This window comes from Anomaloglossus baeobatrachus, chromosome 11 (assembly GCF_048569485.1).
Source record: "Anomaloglossus baeobatrachus isolate aAnoBae1 chromosome 11, aAnoBae1.hap1, whole genome shotgun sequence".
Lineage (NCBI taxonomy): Eukaryota > Metazoa > Chordata > Amphibia > Anura > Aromobatidae > Anomaloglossus > Anomaloglossus baeobatrachus.
The window spans coordinates 2,936,374-2,951,930 of NC_134363.1; the positions used below are offsets into that span (position 1 = coordinate 2,936,374).

General features: G+C 56.8%; 2 protein-coding genes across 2 annotated transcripts; one reads left to right on the plus strand and one right to left on the minus strand.

Annotated features, from left to right (window-relative positions):
* The first annotated feature begins 81 nt into the window (after positions 1-81).
* DNAJC16 (DnaJ heat shock protein family (Hsp40) member C16) lies at positions 82-6,251 on the plus strand. The gene is given in 9 exon segments (XM_075328507.1): positions 82-245; positions 522-602; positions 676-712; positions 714-778; positions 3,595-3,655; positions 3,657-3,737; positions 3,739-3,764; positions 5,104-5,125; positions 5,127-6,251. Coding segments are annotated over 9 exon segments (918 nt in total). The 3' UTR covers positions 5,508-6,251.
* A 1,616-nt stretch (positions 6,252-7,867) lies between these two features.
* On the minus strand, positions 7,868-14,499 carry AGMAT (agmatinase (putative)). Its single transcript, XM_075328642.1, has 7 exons — positions 14,064-14,499; positions 10,789-10,991; positions 10,207-10,255; positions 9,769-9,964; positions 9,152-9,331; positions 8,730-8,814; positions 7,868-8,625 (listed from the first exon to the last, which is right to left on the minus strand). Exons 1-7 carry the CDS (start codon positions 14,354-14,356, stop codon positions 8,552-8,554), a joined length of 1,080 nt encoding a protein of 359 aa, XP_075184757.1. The 5' UTR covers positions 14,357-14,499; the 3' UTR covers positions 7,868-8,551.
* Positions 14,500-15,557: the final 1,058 nt, after the last annotated feature.

The window sequence follows — 15,557 nt, forward strand, 5'->3', positions numbered from 1 at the left end:
TTTCTCAATGAAGAGCCAGTTAGGGGCTGATGATGTGTTAGACGAGGCGCCTCGTGGTGCCCTGGATGCGGCCCCCCGGATATGACCCCACCCCCCCCCCCCCCCCCCCCCCTGCGCCGGACGTCTGCGCACTCCGCTGTCATCGCTTTCTGTCTTTCTCTTCTTCAGGTTTTTTTCCTGCGCTGGTTTTACACTGCCGTCGACTACTGGTCGGATGTGTGGGAGAGCGTCCTCCATAATAACTGGTGAGTGGGGCTGCACCCCCCAAAATCAGGGCAAGTCTTATAATACCCATTGGGGCAAAGCAACCTGGGATTAGTTGTTCTCCTAGGACCTGTGGCTGAGCTTCATAGAAGGACAAAGGTGGTGTGACTGAAGGGGGGCATCTATTCAGGACAGCACTGCTGTCAGTGATTGATGGCAGCGGTCAGCACCATGCCGCCGCACCCTTAGATCGTTAGTTTTGCGCTGTTCACATAATGCAAGGGTTAATATCCCCCAATCGTAATGTGTCTGTACAGGCGGGAGATGATGCCGCTGCTGTCCCTGATTTTCTCGGCCCTCTTCATCCTCTTCGGGACGGTCATTGTGCAGGCGTTCAGGTAAATGCAGGTTCTCTGGGGGGGCCGGGACCACCTATACAGGATTGGGATTAACCCTTTCTATGTCTTTCAGTGACTCCAGCGATGAGAGAGACTCTGTCCCGTCTGATAAAAGAAGAGCCGAGCGATAAGGAGCGGAGCAGCGAGGCCAGCTTCACCCGGAGAGCACCAGGTGAGCGGGCGGCGGCATCAGCCGGGGCGTAGCAATGCCCAGTATATACTGGTGTGACCATCGTCTCCTCGCAGCGGCCGGGGCAGAGGTACCCGGTATACACTGGTGTGACCATCGTCTCCTCGCAGCGGCCGGGGCAGAGGTGCCCGGTATACACTGGTGTGACCATCGTCTCCCTCGCAGCGGCCGGGGCAGAGGTGCCCAGTATATACTGGTGTGACCATTGTCTCCTCGCAGCGGGCCGGGGCAGAGGTGCCCGGTTATACACTGGTGTGACCATCGTCTCAACGCAGCGGGCCAGGGCAGAGGTGCCCGGTATATACTGGTGTGACCATCGTCTCCACGCAGCTGCCGGGGCAGAGGTGCCCGGTATACACTGGTGTGGACCATCGTCTCCTCGCAGCGGGCCGGGGCAGAGGTGCCCGGTATATACTGGTGTGACCATCGTCTCCTCGCAGCGGCCGGGGCAGAGGTGCCCGGTATACACTGGTGTGACCATCGTCTCCTCGCAGCGGCCGGGCAGAGGTGCCCGGTATACACTGGTGTATCCATCGTCTCCTCGCAGCGGCCGGGGCAGAGGTGGCCCGGTATACACTGGTGTAACCATCGTCTCCACGCAGCTGCCGGGGCAGAGGTGCCCGGTATACACTGGTGTAACCATCGTCTCCTCGCAGCGGCCGGGGCAGAGGTGCCCGGTATACACTGGTGTAACCATCGTCTCCTCGCAGCGGCCCGGGGCAGAGGTGCCCCGGTATACACTGGTGTAACCATCGTCTCCACGCAGCTGCCGGGGCAGAGGTGCCCGGTATATATTGGTGTGACCATCGTCTCCTCGCAGCGGCCGGGGCAGAGGTGCCCGGTATATATTGGTGTATCCATCGTCTCCTCGCAGCGGCCGGGGCAGAGGTGCCCGGTATATACTGGTGTATCCATCGTCTCCTCGCAGCGGCCGGGGCAGAGGTGCCCGGTATATACTGGTGTAACCATCGTCTCCTCGCAGCGCGGCCGGGGCAGAGGTGCCCGGTATATACTGGTGTGACCATCGTCTCCACGCAGCGGCCGGGGCAGAGGTGCCCGGTATACACTGGTGTGACCATTCGTCTCCTCGCAGCGGCCGGGGCAGAGGGTGCCCGGTATAACACTGGTGTGACCATCGTCTCCTCGCAGCGGCCGGGGCAGAGGTGCCCAGTATATACTGGTGTAACCCATCGTCTCCTCGCAGCAGCCGGGGCAGAGGTGCCCGGTATACACTGGTGTAACCATCGTCTCCTCGCAGCTGCCGGGGCAGAGGTGCCCGGTATACACTGATGTAACCATCGTCTCCTCGCAGCGGGCCGGGGGCAGAGGTGCCCGGTATATATTGGTGTATCCATCGTCTCCTCGCAGCGGCCGGGGCCAGAGGTGCCCGGTATACACTGGTGTGACCATCGTCTCCTCGCAGCGGCCGGGGCAGAGGTGCCCGGTATACACTGGTGTAACCATCGTCTCCTCGCAGCGGCCGGGGCAGAGGTGCCCGGTATACACTGGTGTGACCATCGTCTCCTCGCAGAGGTGCCCGGTATACACTGGTGTAACCATCGTCTCCTCGCAGCGGCCGGGGCAGAGGGTGCCCGGTATACACTGGTGTAACCATCGTCTCCCTCGCAGCGGGGGGCAGAGGTTGCCCGGTATACACTGGTGTAACCATCGTCTCCTCGGCAGCGGCCGGGGCAGAGGTGCCCGTATACACTGGTGTGACCATCGTCTCCTCGCAGCGGCCGGGGCAGAGGGCTGCCCGGTATACACTGGTGTAACCATCGTCTCCTCGCAGCGGCCGGGGCAGAGGTGCCCGGGTATATATTGGTGTATCCATCGTCTCCTCGCAGCGGCCGGGGCAGAGGTGCCCGGTATACACTGGTGTGACCATCGTCTCCTCGCAAGTGGCCGGGGCAGAGGTGCCCAGTATACACTGGTGGTGACCATCGTCTCCTTGCAGCGGGGGGGCAGCGGCCGGGGCAGAGGTGCCCAGTATATACTGGTGTGACCATCGTCTCCACGCAGCGCGGCCGGGGCAGAGGTGCCCCGGTATATACTGGTGTGACCATCGTCTCCTCGCAGCTGCCGGGGCAGAGGTGCCCGGTATACACTGGTGTATCCATCGTCTCCTCGCAGCTGCCGGGGCAGAGGTGCCCGGTATACACTGGTGTATCCATCGTCTCCTCGCAGCGGCCGGGCAGAGGTACCCGGTATACACTGGTGTGACCATCGTCTCCTCGCAGCGGCCGGGGCAGAGGTGCCCGGTATACACTGGTGTATCCATCGTCTCCTCGCAGCGGCTGGGGGCAGAGGTGCCCGGTATATACTGGTGTAACCGTCGTCTCCACGCAGCGGCCGGGGCAGAGGTGCCCGGTATATATTGGTGTATCCATCGTCTCCTCGCAGTGGCCGGGGCAGAGGTGCCCGGTATACACTGGTGTGACCATCGTCTCCTCGCAGCGGCCGGGGCAGAGGTGCCCGGTATACACTGGTGTGACCGTCGTCTCCTCGCAGCGGCCGGGGCAGAGGTGCCCAGTATACACTGGTGTGACCGTCGTCTCCTTGCAGCGGCCGGGGCAGAGGTGCCCGGTATATACTGGGTGGACCATCGTCTCCTCGCAGCGGCGGGGCAGAGGTGCCGGGTATACACTGGTGTGACCATCATCTCCTCGCAGCGGGGGGCAGCGGCCGGGGCAGAGGTGCCCAGTATACACTGGTGTGACCGTCGTCTCCTCGCAGCGGGGGGCATCAGCCGGGGTGTAGCGATGCCCAGTATACCCCGGTGTAACCATTGTCTCTTCGCAGGGTCCCCAGGAAAGGCTTCGTGGAGGTGACGGAGCTGACGGACGTGAATTACACGAGTAACCCTGGTGCGGCTGCGCCCGGGGCACATGAACGTGGTCCTCATCCTCTCCGGCTCCACCAAGGCCAGCCTGCTGCAGAAGTTCCGCCCAGGAGGTGTACACGTTCACAGGGTAATCAATCAGGGCCTGATATCGCTGACATACGCCGTCACCGTGCTGAGCGCTGCAGTCTATGTATAGCACGGCCGATGCTCTATATATAACCCCGCAGCTGCTCTGACCACTCACCACCGATGGGGACAGAGGACGCAGCAGAGCCCACGCACTCATTCAGATTGCTGATCACTAAGATCCCAGGAGATGAACCAGTGACCGGCCCGGCTCTGCTGCATCTCTATAGATCCCATCTCTAGTAATGCTATAGACCCCTTCTCCATCTTTAACCCTTTGGCGTCTCCATGGTCCCACAGCTGGATATTACTTTGACTGTTCAGTTGCTGCGGCACCTCGGTGCTTATGTGTCGGGGGGGGGGGGGGGTGTCTTGCTCTGTGGCATCTCGGTGGTTATGTGTCGGGGGTCTCGCTCTGTGGCACCTCGGGTGGTTATATGTCTGGGGGGGGTCTCGCTCTGTGGCACCTCGGTGTTAATATGTCCTGGGGGGGGGTCTCGCTCTGCGGCACCTCGGTGCTTATGTGTCGGGGGGGGGGGGGGATGTCTTGCTCTGTGGCACCTCGGTGGTTGTGTGTCAGGGGGTCTCTCTCTGCAGCACCTCGGTGGTTATATGTCGAGGGGGTCTCGCTCTGCGGCTCCTCGCTGGTTATATGTCGAGGGGGTCTCGCTCTGTGGCACCTTGGTGGTTATATGTCTGTGGGGTCTCGCTCTGTGGCTCCTCGGTGGTTATATGTCGGGGGGGGGTCTCGCTCTGTGGCTCGTCGGGGGGAAGGGGGGGGGTGTGTGTGTCTCTCTGTGGCTCCGTGTCGGGGGGTCTCGCTCTGCAGCACCTCGGTGGTTGTGTGTCGGGGGGGGTCTCGCTCTGTGGCTCCTCGGTGGTTATATGTCGGGGGGGGGTCTCGCTCTGTGGCTCGTCGGGGGGGAAGGGGGGGGGTGTCTCTCTGTGGCTCCGTGTCGGGGGGTCTCGCTCTGCAGCACCTCGGTGGTTGTGTGTGTCGGGGGGGTCTCGCTCTGTGGCTCCTCGGTGGTTATGTGTCGGGGGGTCTCGCTCTGCAGCACCTCGGTGGTTGTGTGTCGGGGGGGGGTCTCGCTCTGTGGCTCCTCGGTGGTTGTGTGTCGGGGGGGGTCTCGTTCTGCGGCTCCTCGGTGGTTGTGTCGGGGGGGGTCGCGCTCTGTGGCACCTCGGGTGGTTGTGTGTCAGGGGGGTCTCGCTCTGCAGCACCTCGGTGGTTATATGTCGGGGGGGGGGGTCTCGCTCTGCAGCACCCTCGGTGGGTTGTGTGTCGGGGGGTCTCGCTCTGCTGGTATACATATATAGATGTGCCCGTGTCTCCGCAGGAGCAGCTCCCTGCACTTCTCCCTTCCTGAACCTGGACAAGCACCGCGAGTGGCCCTCGCGGTGGCTGGAGTACCTGTTGGAGTTCGCCCAGGACGCGGCGCCCATCGCCTACCAGTACGACGAGCACTTCCTGGAGCGCGACCACACTGGCTGCGTTCTGGCGCTGAACGGACACAAAAAGTACTTCTGTCTCTTTAAAGCGCAGTCCACGCTGTCGGAGGAGAAGCTGTCGGACGAGGGGGAGCTGTGCGCTGCCGGCGGAGACTCCCTGCGCAGGATCTCCCTGGGCTCCGGCGCCGGCCACATCAAGAAGAAGTTGAATAAGCTGTCGCTGTGGATGGAGCGGCTCCTGGAGGGCTCCTTACAGAGGTTCTACATCCCCTCCTGGCCCTCGCTGGACTGACCGCACCAAACTGTGAACACTACAGGCTTGTCCTGACCTCAGCGCCACCATGGCGTCCCGCCAGCGGCCATCCGGGGGTCCACGAGCGGCTCCGGGACCACGCCATTGACTAGATCACATACTGCCTGCTTATGTCTTAAGTTTAGCTACATCAAAGAGCTTTAAGCTGCCTCCGACGATCTCGGGGTCTGACGGCCCTGCGACAACCTCCCCCCACCATTACCGCCGACCACTAGAGGTCCTTAGTGAGTAAATCCCCCCCCCCCACCTTCCATGACCTGCTGCATCCAATCCGGACAGCGGTGGAGTTAGCAATAAGGCCCCCGACACCCCCACGTCCGGCGTGCTGAGATGCACACTCATCGGGTCGCCGCCCGCTAATAGCTGAGACCTTTTATAGGGCCGCCCCGCTAATAGCTGAGACCTTTATAGGGCCGCCCCGCTAATAGCTGAGACCTTTTATAGGGTCGCCCCGCTAATAGCTGAGACCTTTATAGGGCTGCCCCGCTAATAGCTGAGACCTTTATAGGGCCGCCCCGCTAATAGCTGAGACCTTTATAGGGCCGCCCCGCTAATAGCTGAGACCTTTATAGGGCCGCCCCGCTAATAGCTGAGACCTTTATAGGGCCGCCCCGCTAATAGCTGAGACCTTTATAGGGCCGCCCCCGCTAATAGCTGAGACCTTTATAGGGCCGCCCCGCTAATAGCTGAGACCTTTATAGGGCCGCCCCGCTAATAGCTGAGACCTTTATAGGGCCGCCCGCTAATGGCCGACACCTTTTATAGGGCCGCCCCGCTAATGGCCGACACCTTTTATAGGGCCGCCCCGCTAATGGCCGACACCTTTTATAGGGCCGCCCCGCTAATGGCCGACACCTTTATAGGGCCGCCCCGCTAATGGCCGACACCTTTATAGGGCCGCCCCGCTAATGGCCGACACCTTTATAGGGCCGCCCCGCTAATGGCCGACACCTTTATAGGGCCGCCCCGCTAATGGCCGACACCTTTATAGGGCCGCCCCGCTAATGGCCGACACCTTTATAGGGCCGCCCCGCTAATGGCCGACACCTTTATAGGGCCGCCCCGCTAATGGCCGACACCTTTATAGGGCCGCCCCGCTAATGGCCGACCACCTTTATAGGGCCGCCCCGCTAATGGCCGACACCTTTATAGGGCCGCCCCGCTAATGGCCGACACCTTTATAGGGCCGCCCCGCTAATGGCCGACACCTTTATAGGCCGCCCCGCTAATGGCCGACACCTTTATAGGGCGACGCAAACTTTTTTTGGTTTTAGAAAGTTTCTGTAGTTTTTTTCATAAGTGTGGCGCCATCTGGTGGGCAAAGGCGGAATGACGCTCGCTGAATTTTCTTTGTATCAAGGAATAATGGTCATCGCTGTGAATCTTTCTTATTTCCCCAGGGGGGTATATACTTATCTACTGTCAGGAGGGGGGGGGGGGGGTATATACTTATCTACTGTCAGGAGGAGGGGGTATATAATTATCTACTGTCAGGAGGAGTGGGTATATACTTATCTACTGTCAGGAGGAGGGGGTATATACTTATCTGCTGTCAGGAGCGGGGGGGTATATACTTATCTACTGTCAGGAGCGGGGGGTATATACTTATCTACTGTCAGGAGGCGGGGGTGTATATACTTATCTACTGTCAGGAGGCGGGGGGGTATATACTTATCTGCTGTCAGGAGGAGGGGGTATATACGGTACTTAACTGCTGTCATTATTATTTGTCCCCCTCCCCCCATATTGATCATTAGGACTTTTTTGTGAATTTTTCATGTTCAATGCCAAAGTTTCTGTCCCGTGGATCGACGCTGCGAGCCGTGCGGATTGTTGACCTATTCATTGCTGGAGACCCCACAGTAATAGATGAAATTCTTAAAGGGCCGGCATCCAAAGCACGCTCTGTTCTCTGTTATCAGCCAGCTGTAGACTCCCGCTCCCTCAATGTAACGTCTTGCCCTGTAGATGTTTTCTAGAAACTCATTGCTGCTAATTTTATTTTTTTTTTTCTTTCTAGTAATTTTTAACTTAAAAGGCTACTTGAATTTTTCATGTACTTCCCCTTTAAGGATCGCTGGTTTCTGCTGGGAGCCGCATTCGCATTGATTGCTGCCACCAGGTGGACAAAGTAGGAATTGCAGTTGGGAATCGGTGCAGAGATGGGAGCTGCAGCGGTCGGGGCGGACACGTGGGGGAGCGCTGGGTTTCGTGGCGGTCCTGTGGGTTAAGCCCCGCCCCCGCGTGGTGTCACACATGTCCGCCAGCCCCGGCGAGGTCCCGCGGTGGGAAGAGGTTGTCAGGATTTGTCGCGTTGCACGATATTTTCCCCCTTGTGATCAGATCAGTGAACTTTAGAGAAGCCCCCGGAGCCGTCGCTTCCGTCCGGACGAGACGACGGTTTTTGCACCTTTTTTTTTTTTTTTTTGTAGGGAAAAATAACTTATTTTAATTTTTTTTTTTATTTTATATTAATTTATCTTTTTATTATTATTACTGCATTGGAAATGGAAATAAACTATTTTACTGTGTGAAGTAAACAACGCGTCCTATTAGGGGAGGGCGGATTTAAAGGGGATGTTTGGGATTAGAAAACAGCGCCACCACCGGGGACAGGTTGTATGTGGTATTGCAACTGCGGCATATTCCCTGTTCAAGGACCTGATACACGGTTATGATTGGTGCAAGGGTCGGAGGGGTGGAGCTTTGCATGTCATGCTCCGCCCCTCGGCTTGTGCAAACATTTAGGCTAATTAAAGGGACAGTGCATCTTTTGTGGAGTTTCCTGTGTGCACAGCCGGCGGCGAGCAGGAGTTGTCCTTTAATAATCATAACATTACAATTCCCCTTCTTGAGTGCTGGCGGGATCTGACAACCTCCGTCCCTGTATGTGAGTTTGTTGTCGGTCTGGTCGCGGTATTAGAGGGGGAGGGGCTTGTTGTTTTGGGCGTAGTTCCTCTTCTGCTTTGTGGCTCCTGGGATGGTGTCTTCCCCGTGGTACCCCGTGGCGCCCCCCGCTGGCCTCAGTAGGTCTGGACTCCGGGCAGTGCACACAGCATCTCAAACAGCAGGTTAGCGGCCAGCAGCGCGGTGTTACCTGGGGAGGCGGGAACGTGATGGTTTATATCACCGCGGTCTCCCGCCAGGGTGTGCGCACTGAGCACGCTCAGAGCCGTGCATTGTGGGAGTTGTTCTACTCACCTGACTGGTCGTACACAGGCGCCACCTCCACCAGGTCACAGCCCACGAGGTTCAAGCCGCGACTCCCCCGAATAATTTCCAGCGCCTGATGACGGGACAGACAGTACAAGGTCAGGCTGCAGCACCGACCTACCTGTCCCCTCTGCTTTACACCTCAGCATTGCTCGCCTAGCTTTCCTCCATGCTTTACACTGTAGCTCTGCTCCATAGCTCAATGGTTGTTGAAGTCTCAAGGAGGCTGACAATTTCTTCCAATCCCGTTAGAGCCTCAACCTAATGGTATCATCCCCCATACTTTACACTGCAGCTCCTCTGTATGTGGCACAAGCTCGACAATAAGTAATTACAGGGAGGGACAACCAATAAGAGAATAGTGAGGCGGAGCCTCCATAAAGGGGTGGGGCATCAGATCTGCTTCATACCTGGTGGGTCGTCAGGCCGGCGATCTCTGGGGTCCCGGTGCCGGGGGCAAAGGACGGGTCAATCCCATCAATGTCGAAGCTGAGGTAGACGGGCTTCTCTCCCATTTGCTGTCTCACTTCTGCCATGAGCGGAACCAGAGACTTGGACCAGCAATCCTCCGCGAGCACCACCCGAAAACCCTGCAAGACCCCGGAGCCCGGTGAGAGTCGTCCTCCAGATGATAGGAGTCTAATGACTGTCATCAATCAACTCTGAAAATGCATTACAGCTCATTCTCCAGTCACCTCCAGAGCTGCACTCACTATTCTGCTGCTACAGTGTGTCTTATCCCTCTAGTCACCTCCAGAGCTGCGGTCACTATTCTGTTTCATTGTCTTATCCTCCAGTCACCTCCAGAGCTGCACTCACTATTCTGCTGCTACATTGTATCTTATCCTCCAGTCACCTCCAGAGCTGCGGTCACTATTCTGTTTCATTGTCTTATCCTTCAGTCACCTCCAGAGCTGCAATCACTATTCTGCTGTTACAGCGTGTCTTATCCTCTAGTCACCTCCAGAGCTGCACTTCATGCTGTGTTGCAGCTCTGCAGGTGACTGGAGTATATACAGTTTGTTACCTGCTCGTGGCAGAATTTATAGGGCTCGGGGCCGTACGAGGACCCTCGGATTCCGATCTGCGCGACTCGCTGACCGTCCAAGAGACCTTCGTCCACACAGCGCCGGAACGGGGTCCCATGATAGATCTTCTCGCCCAGGGCCTGCTCCCCGGTGTCGGTGTGAGCGTCCACATGGATCAGACCGACGGGTCCGTGCCTGGAAGAAATGTCACCTGCGCTGACACATTGTAACAAACACTCTGGACCGCAGAGATCGGAGCAGCTGATGAATTGCTCAGAGAATTGTCACAACTGATACACTGTAACAGACCCTCAGCTGTATTAGGTCAGGCTGGTTACTCAGCCTGTGGCGTTACATGATAGTGTTTCCATTCACTGTAAGCAAGCAGCAATCCGGAGCTGAGCGGCTGATTCCAGTCACTCCGAGGGGGCACTTACTTCTCGGCTACAGCCTGGAGGATGGGATAAGTGATGGTGTGGTCTCCACCTGCCAGACAGAAAGCGGAGGTCCTGAAAGTGCAACGTCACCCCCACAGCCAGACCGCCCGTCACCCCCACAGCGAGGCCGCCTCAGCCAGACCGCCCGTCACCCCCACAGCGAGGCCGCCTCAGCCAGACCGCCCGTCACCCCCACAGCGAGGCCGCCCCAGCCAGACCGCCCGTCACCCCCACAGCAGACCCACCCCAGCCAGACCGCCTGTCACCCCCACAGCAAAGCCACCCCAGCCAGACCGCCCGTCACCCCCACAGCGAGGCCACCCCAGCCAGACCGCCTGTCACCCCCACAGTGAGGCCACCCTAGCCAGACCACCCATCACCCCCACAGCGAGGCCACCCCAACCAGACCACCCTTCACCCCCACAGCGAGGCCGCCCCAGCCAGACCATCCGTGACCCCCGCAGCCGGGCCGCCTGTCACCCCCGCAGCTGGGCCGCCCCAGCCAGGCCGCCCGTCACCCCCACCGCTAGTCTGCATGTGACCCTCCCAAAGCGAGGCCGCCCGTCACCCCCGCAGTCTCACCCAGGGTCAGCGGGACGCAGCCGGCCGCCAGGATCTTCTCGTAGGCTTCTCGTATCCGCCGGCAGCTGTCAGGCAGGTTGTACAGATTGACGTTGACATCCCCGATATCCGCCACCTGCAGAGAGCTGTACGGCGCCGCCCTGGTGGCCACATTGTATCTCCGCACCATAGAGGATTCTCCTCTGATGTGACGAGGACCAAACCTGCACAACAGTGAAAACCAGCAAGATGATGGGGAGAGTAGTGCTACGGTACATCTCAGCAGAAAGTATCACATGAGATTAGATACACGGCTCAGCAGACAGTATCACACAGGAGAGGATTAGATACACGGCTCAGCAGACAGTATCACACAGGAGAGGATTAGATACACAGCTCAGAAGACAGTATCACACAGGAGAGGATTAGATACACGGCTCAGCAGACAGTATCACACAGGAGAGGATTAGATACACGGCTCAGCAGACAGTATCACACAGGAGAGGATTAGATACACATCTCAGCAGACAGTATCACACAGGAGAGGATTAGATACACAGCTCAGCAGACAGTATCACAGAGGAGAGGATTAGATACACGGCTCAGCAGACTATCACACAGGAGAGGATTAGATACACAGCTCAACAGACAGTATCACACAGGAGAGGATTAGATACACAGCTCAGCAGACAGTATCACACAGGAGATGATTAGATACACAGCTCAGCAGACAGTATCACACAGGAGAGGATTAGATACACAGCTCAGCAGACAGTATCACACAGGAGAGGATTAGATACACAGCTCAGCAGAAAGTATCACACAGGAGAGGATTAGATACACAGCTCAGCAGACAGTATCACAGGGGAGAGGATTAGATACACGGCTCAGCAGACTATCACACAGGAGAGGATTAGATACACAGCTCAACAGACAGTATCACACAGGAGAGGATTAAATACACAGCTCAGCAGACAGTATCACACAGGAGAGGATTAGATACACAGCTCAGCAGACAGTATCACACAGGATGGGATTAGATACATTGCTCAGCAGACAGTATCACACATGAGAAGATGAGATACACAGCTCAGCAGACAGTATCACACAGGAGAGGATTAGATACACGGCTCAGCAGACAGTATCACACAGGAGAGGATTAGATACATGGCTCAGCAGACAGTATCAGACAGAGAGGATTAGATACACAGCTCAGCAGACAGTATCACACAGGAGAGGATTAGATACACGGCTCAGCAGACAGTATCACACAGGAGAGGATTAGATACACGGCTCAGCAGACAGTATCACACAGGAGAGGATTAGATACACAGCTCAGCAGACAGTATCACACAGGAGAGGATTAGATACACGGCTCAGCAGACAGTATCACACAGGAGAGGATTAGATACACTGCTCAGCAGACAGTATCACACAGGAGAGGATTAGATACACGGCTCAGCAGACAGTATCACACAGGAGAGGATTAGATACACGGCTCAGCAGACAGTATCACACAGGAGAGGATTAGATACACATCTCAGCAGACAGTATCACACAGGAGAGGATTAGATACACAGCTCAGCAGACAGTATCACAGAGGAGAGGATTAGATACACAGCTCAGCAGACAGTATCACAGAGGAGAGGATTAGATACACGGCTCAACAGACAGTATCACACAGGAGAGGATTAGATACACAGCTCAGCAGACAGTATCACACAGGAGAGGATTAGATACACAGCTCAGCAGACAGTATCACAGAGGAGAGGATTAGATACACGGCTCAGCAGACTATCACAGGAGAGGATTAGATACACAGCTCAACAGACAGTATCACACAGGAGAGGATTAGATACACAGCTCAGCAGACCGTATCACACAGGAGATGATTAGATACACAGCTCAGCAGACAGTATCACACAGGAGAGGATTAGATACACAGCTCAGCAGACAGTATCACACAGGAGAGGATTAGATACACAGCTCAGCAGACAGTATCACAGAGGAGAGGATTAGATACACGGCTCAGCAGACTATCACACAGGAGAGGATTAGATACACAGCTCAACAGACAGTATCACACAGGAGAGGATTAGATACACAGCTCAGCAGACAGTATCACACAGGAGAGGATTAGATACACAGCTCAGCAGACAGTATCACACAGGATGGGATTAGATACATTGCTCAGCAGACAGTATCACACATGAGAAGATGAGATACACAGCTCAGCAGACAGTATCACACAGGAGAGGATTAGATACACAGCTGAGCAGACAGTATCACACAGGAGAGGATTAAATACACGGCTCAGCAGACAGTATCACACAGGAGAGGATTAGATACATGGCTCAGCAGACAGTATCACACAGGAGAGGATTAGATACACGGCTCAGCAGACAGTATCACACAGGAGAGGATTAGATACACGGCTCAGCAGACAGTATCACACAGGAGAGGATTAGATACACAGCTCAGCAGACAGTATCACACAGGAGAGGATTAGATACACGGCTCAGCAGACAGTATCACACAGGAGAGGATTAGATACACTGCTCAGCAGACAGTATCACACAGGAGAGGATTAGATACACGGCTCAGCAGACAGTATCACACAGGAGAGGATTAGATACACAGCTCAGCAGACAGTATCACAGAGGAGAGGATTAGATACACGGCTCAGCAGACTATCACACAGGAGAGGATTAGATACACGGCTCAGCAGACAGTATCACACAGGAGAGGATTAGATACACAGCTCAGCAGACAGTATCACACAGGAGAGGATTAGATACACAGCTCAGCAGACAGTATCACACAGGATAGGATTAGATACACAGGTCAGCAAACTATCACATAGGAGAGGATTAGATACACGGTTCAGCAGACAGTATCACACAGGAGAGGATTAGATACATGGCTCAGCAGACAGTATCACACATGGACGGTTTTCGGTACAGACTGTGCCCCTCACCAGACGATATAATGAGACGATGTAATTCTTGTTGTCTGCAGTCACCACCAGGAAGCGCTCACCACATACACACTTATACATAGAATTACACGGGCAGTGGCTCCCCCTGCTGGAGGGTGCTGGAGCTCTTGCATTAGACTTGCAGGTCAGTGGTGGGGATCTCTTTTATTTTGGGGGTTCTCCGGACAATCCCGGAGACTGGACCAATGATCCCCCGGATCAGCGTCACACGAGACAATGGAGAACGATAGAGGAATAACCCCCCTCCCCTGGTCCGCCCCCTCCTGTGCGCAGCACTGTTCTGCGCTTCTATCCTTGCCTGGCTCCGGGTCGGTTGGAGGTGCCTATATCCAGGGGGACCCCAATAAACGCTGCATTCAGCCCCTCCGCAGACTCCTGATAGGGAAGACGAAACATCGTGCAGACTCCGGCCGGCCGAGCCACGAACTCCGCGCTCAGCGGTTCATTGAACTTGGTGCCCGACATCCCGCGTTCAGGGGGGCACCGGAGGCTTCTGCTCCCACCGTCCGGCAGGGACCCCAGAGCGGAGCGGGGGTGCAGTTTTCGGAGGCATGGCGTGACGGCTCTGCAGACGGTGATCACTGTCGCCATGGCGAGACACTTGTCCCAGAGTTCAAGGTGCAGACGTCGCTTCCTTGTGCCGCTGCTATCTCCGCCCTCCGGTGACAGCAGCTACAACGCTTCTCCCCTCCCCTAATTTTGGTTTTGGGCTCCTCCAGTCCATGGGGTATTTTTAACGCCAACAGCTCTGCGATGTGTCCGGCGCTCAGTGCCTGGAGGAGTGAAGCAAGGTGACGGCGCCCCTGCAGGCGGACGGAGGAAAACAACGGAACAGCGCCGGCCAATATTGGGGTCCGGACCGGGGGGTGCAGAGGTGATTGCACAGCTCCTGCCAATATTAGGGTGCGGACCGGAGGGTGCAGAGGTGATTGCACAGCTCCTGCCAATATTGGGGTCCGGACCTGGGGGTTGTGGAGGTCATTGCACAGCTCCTGCCAATATTGGGGTCCAGACCGGGGGGTGCAGAGGTCATTGCACAGCTCTTGCCAATATTAGGGTCTGGACCGGAGGGTGCAGAGGTGATTGCACAGCTCCTGCCAATATTGGGGTCCGGACCGGGGGGGGGTGAAGAGGTCATTGCAAAGCTCCTGCCAATACTGGGGTCCGGACCGGGGGGGTGCAGAGGTCATTGCACAGCTCCTGCCAATATTGGGGTCTGGACCGGGGGGGGGTGAAGAGGTCATTGCAAAGCTCCTGCCAATACTGGGGTCCGGACCGGGGGGGTGCAGAGGTCATTGCACAGCTCCTGCCAATATTGGGGTCCGGACCGGGGGGGTTGAAGAGGTCATTGCAAAGCTCCTGCCAATACTGGGGTCCGGACCGGGGGGGTGCAGAGGTCATTGCACAGCTCCTGCCAATATTGGGGTCTGGACCGGGGGGGGGTGAAGAGGTCATTGCAAAGCTCCTGCCAATACTGGGGTCCGGACCGGGGGGGTGCAGAGGTCATTGCACAGCTCCTGCCAATATTGGGGTCCAGACCGGGGGGTGCAGAGGTCATTGCACAGCTCCTGCCAATATTGGGGTCCGGACCAGAGGGTGCAGAGGTGATTGCACAGCTCTTGCCAATATTGGGGTCCGGACCGGGGGGGGGGGTGAAGAGGTCATTGCAAAGCTCCTGCCAATATTGGGGTCCGGACCGGGGGGTGCAGAGGTCATTGCACAGCTCCTGCCAATATTGGGGTCTAGACCGGGGGGTGCAGAGGTCATTGCACAGTTCCTGCCAATATTGGGG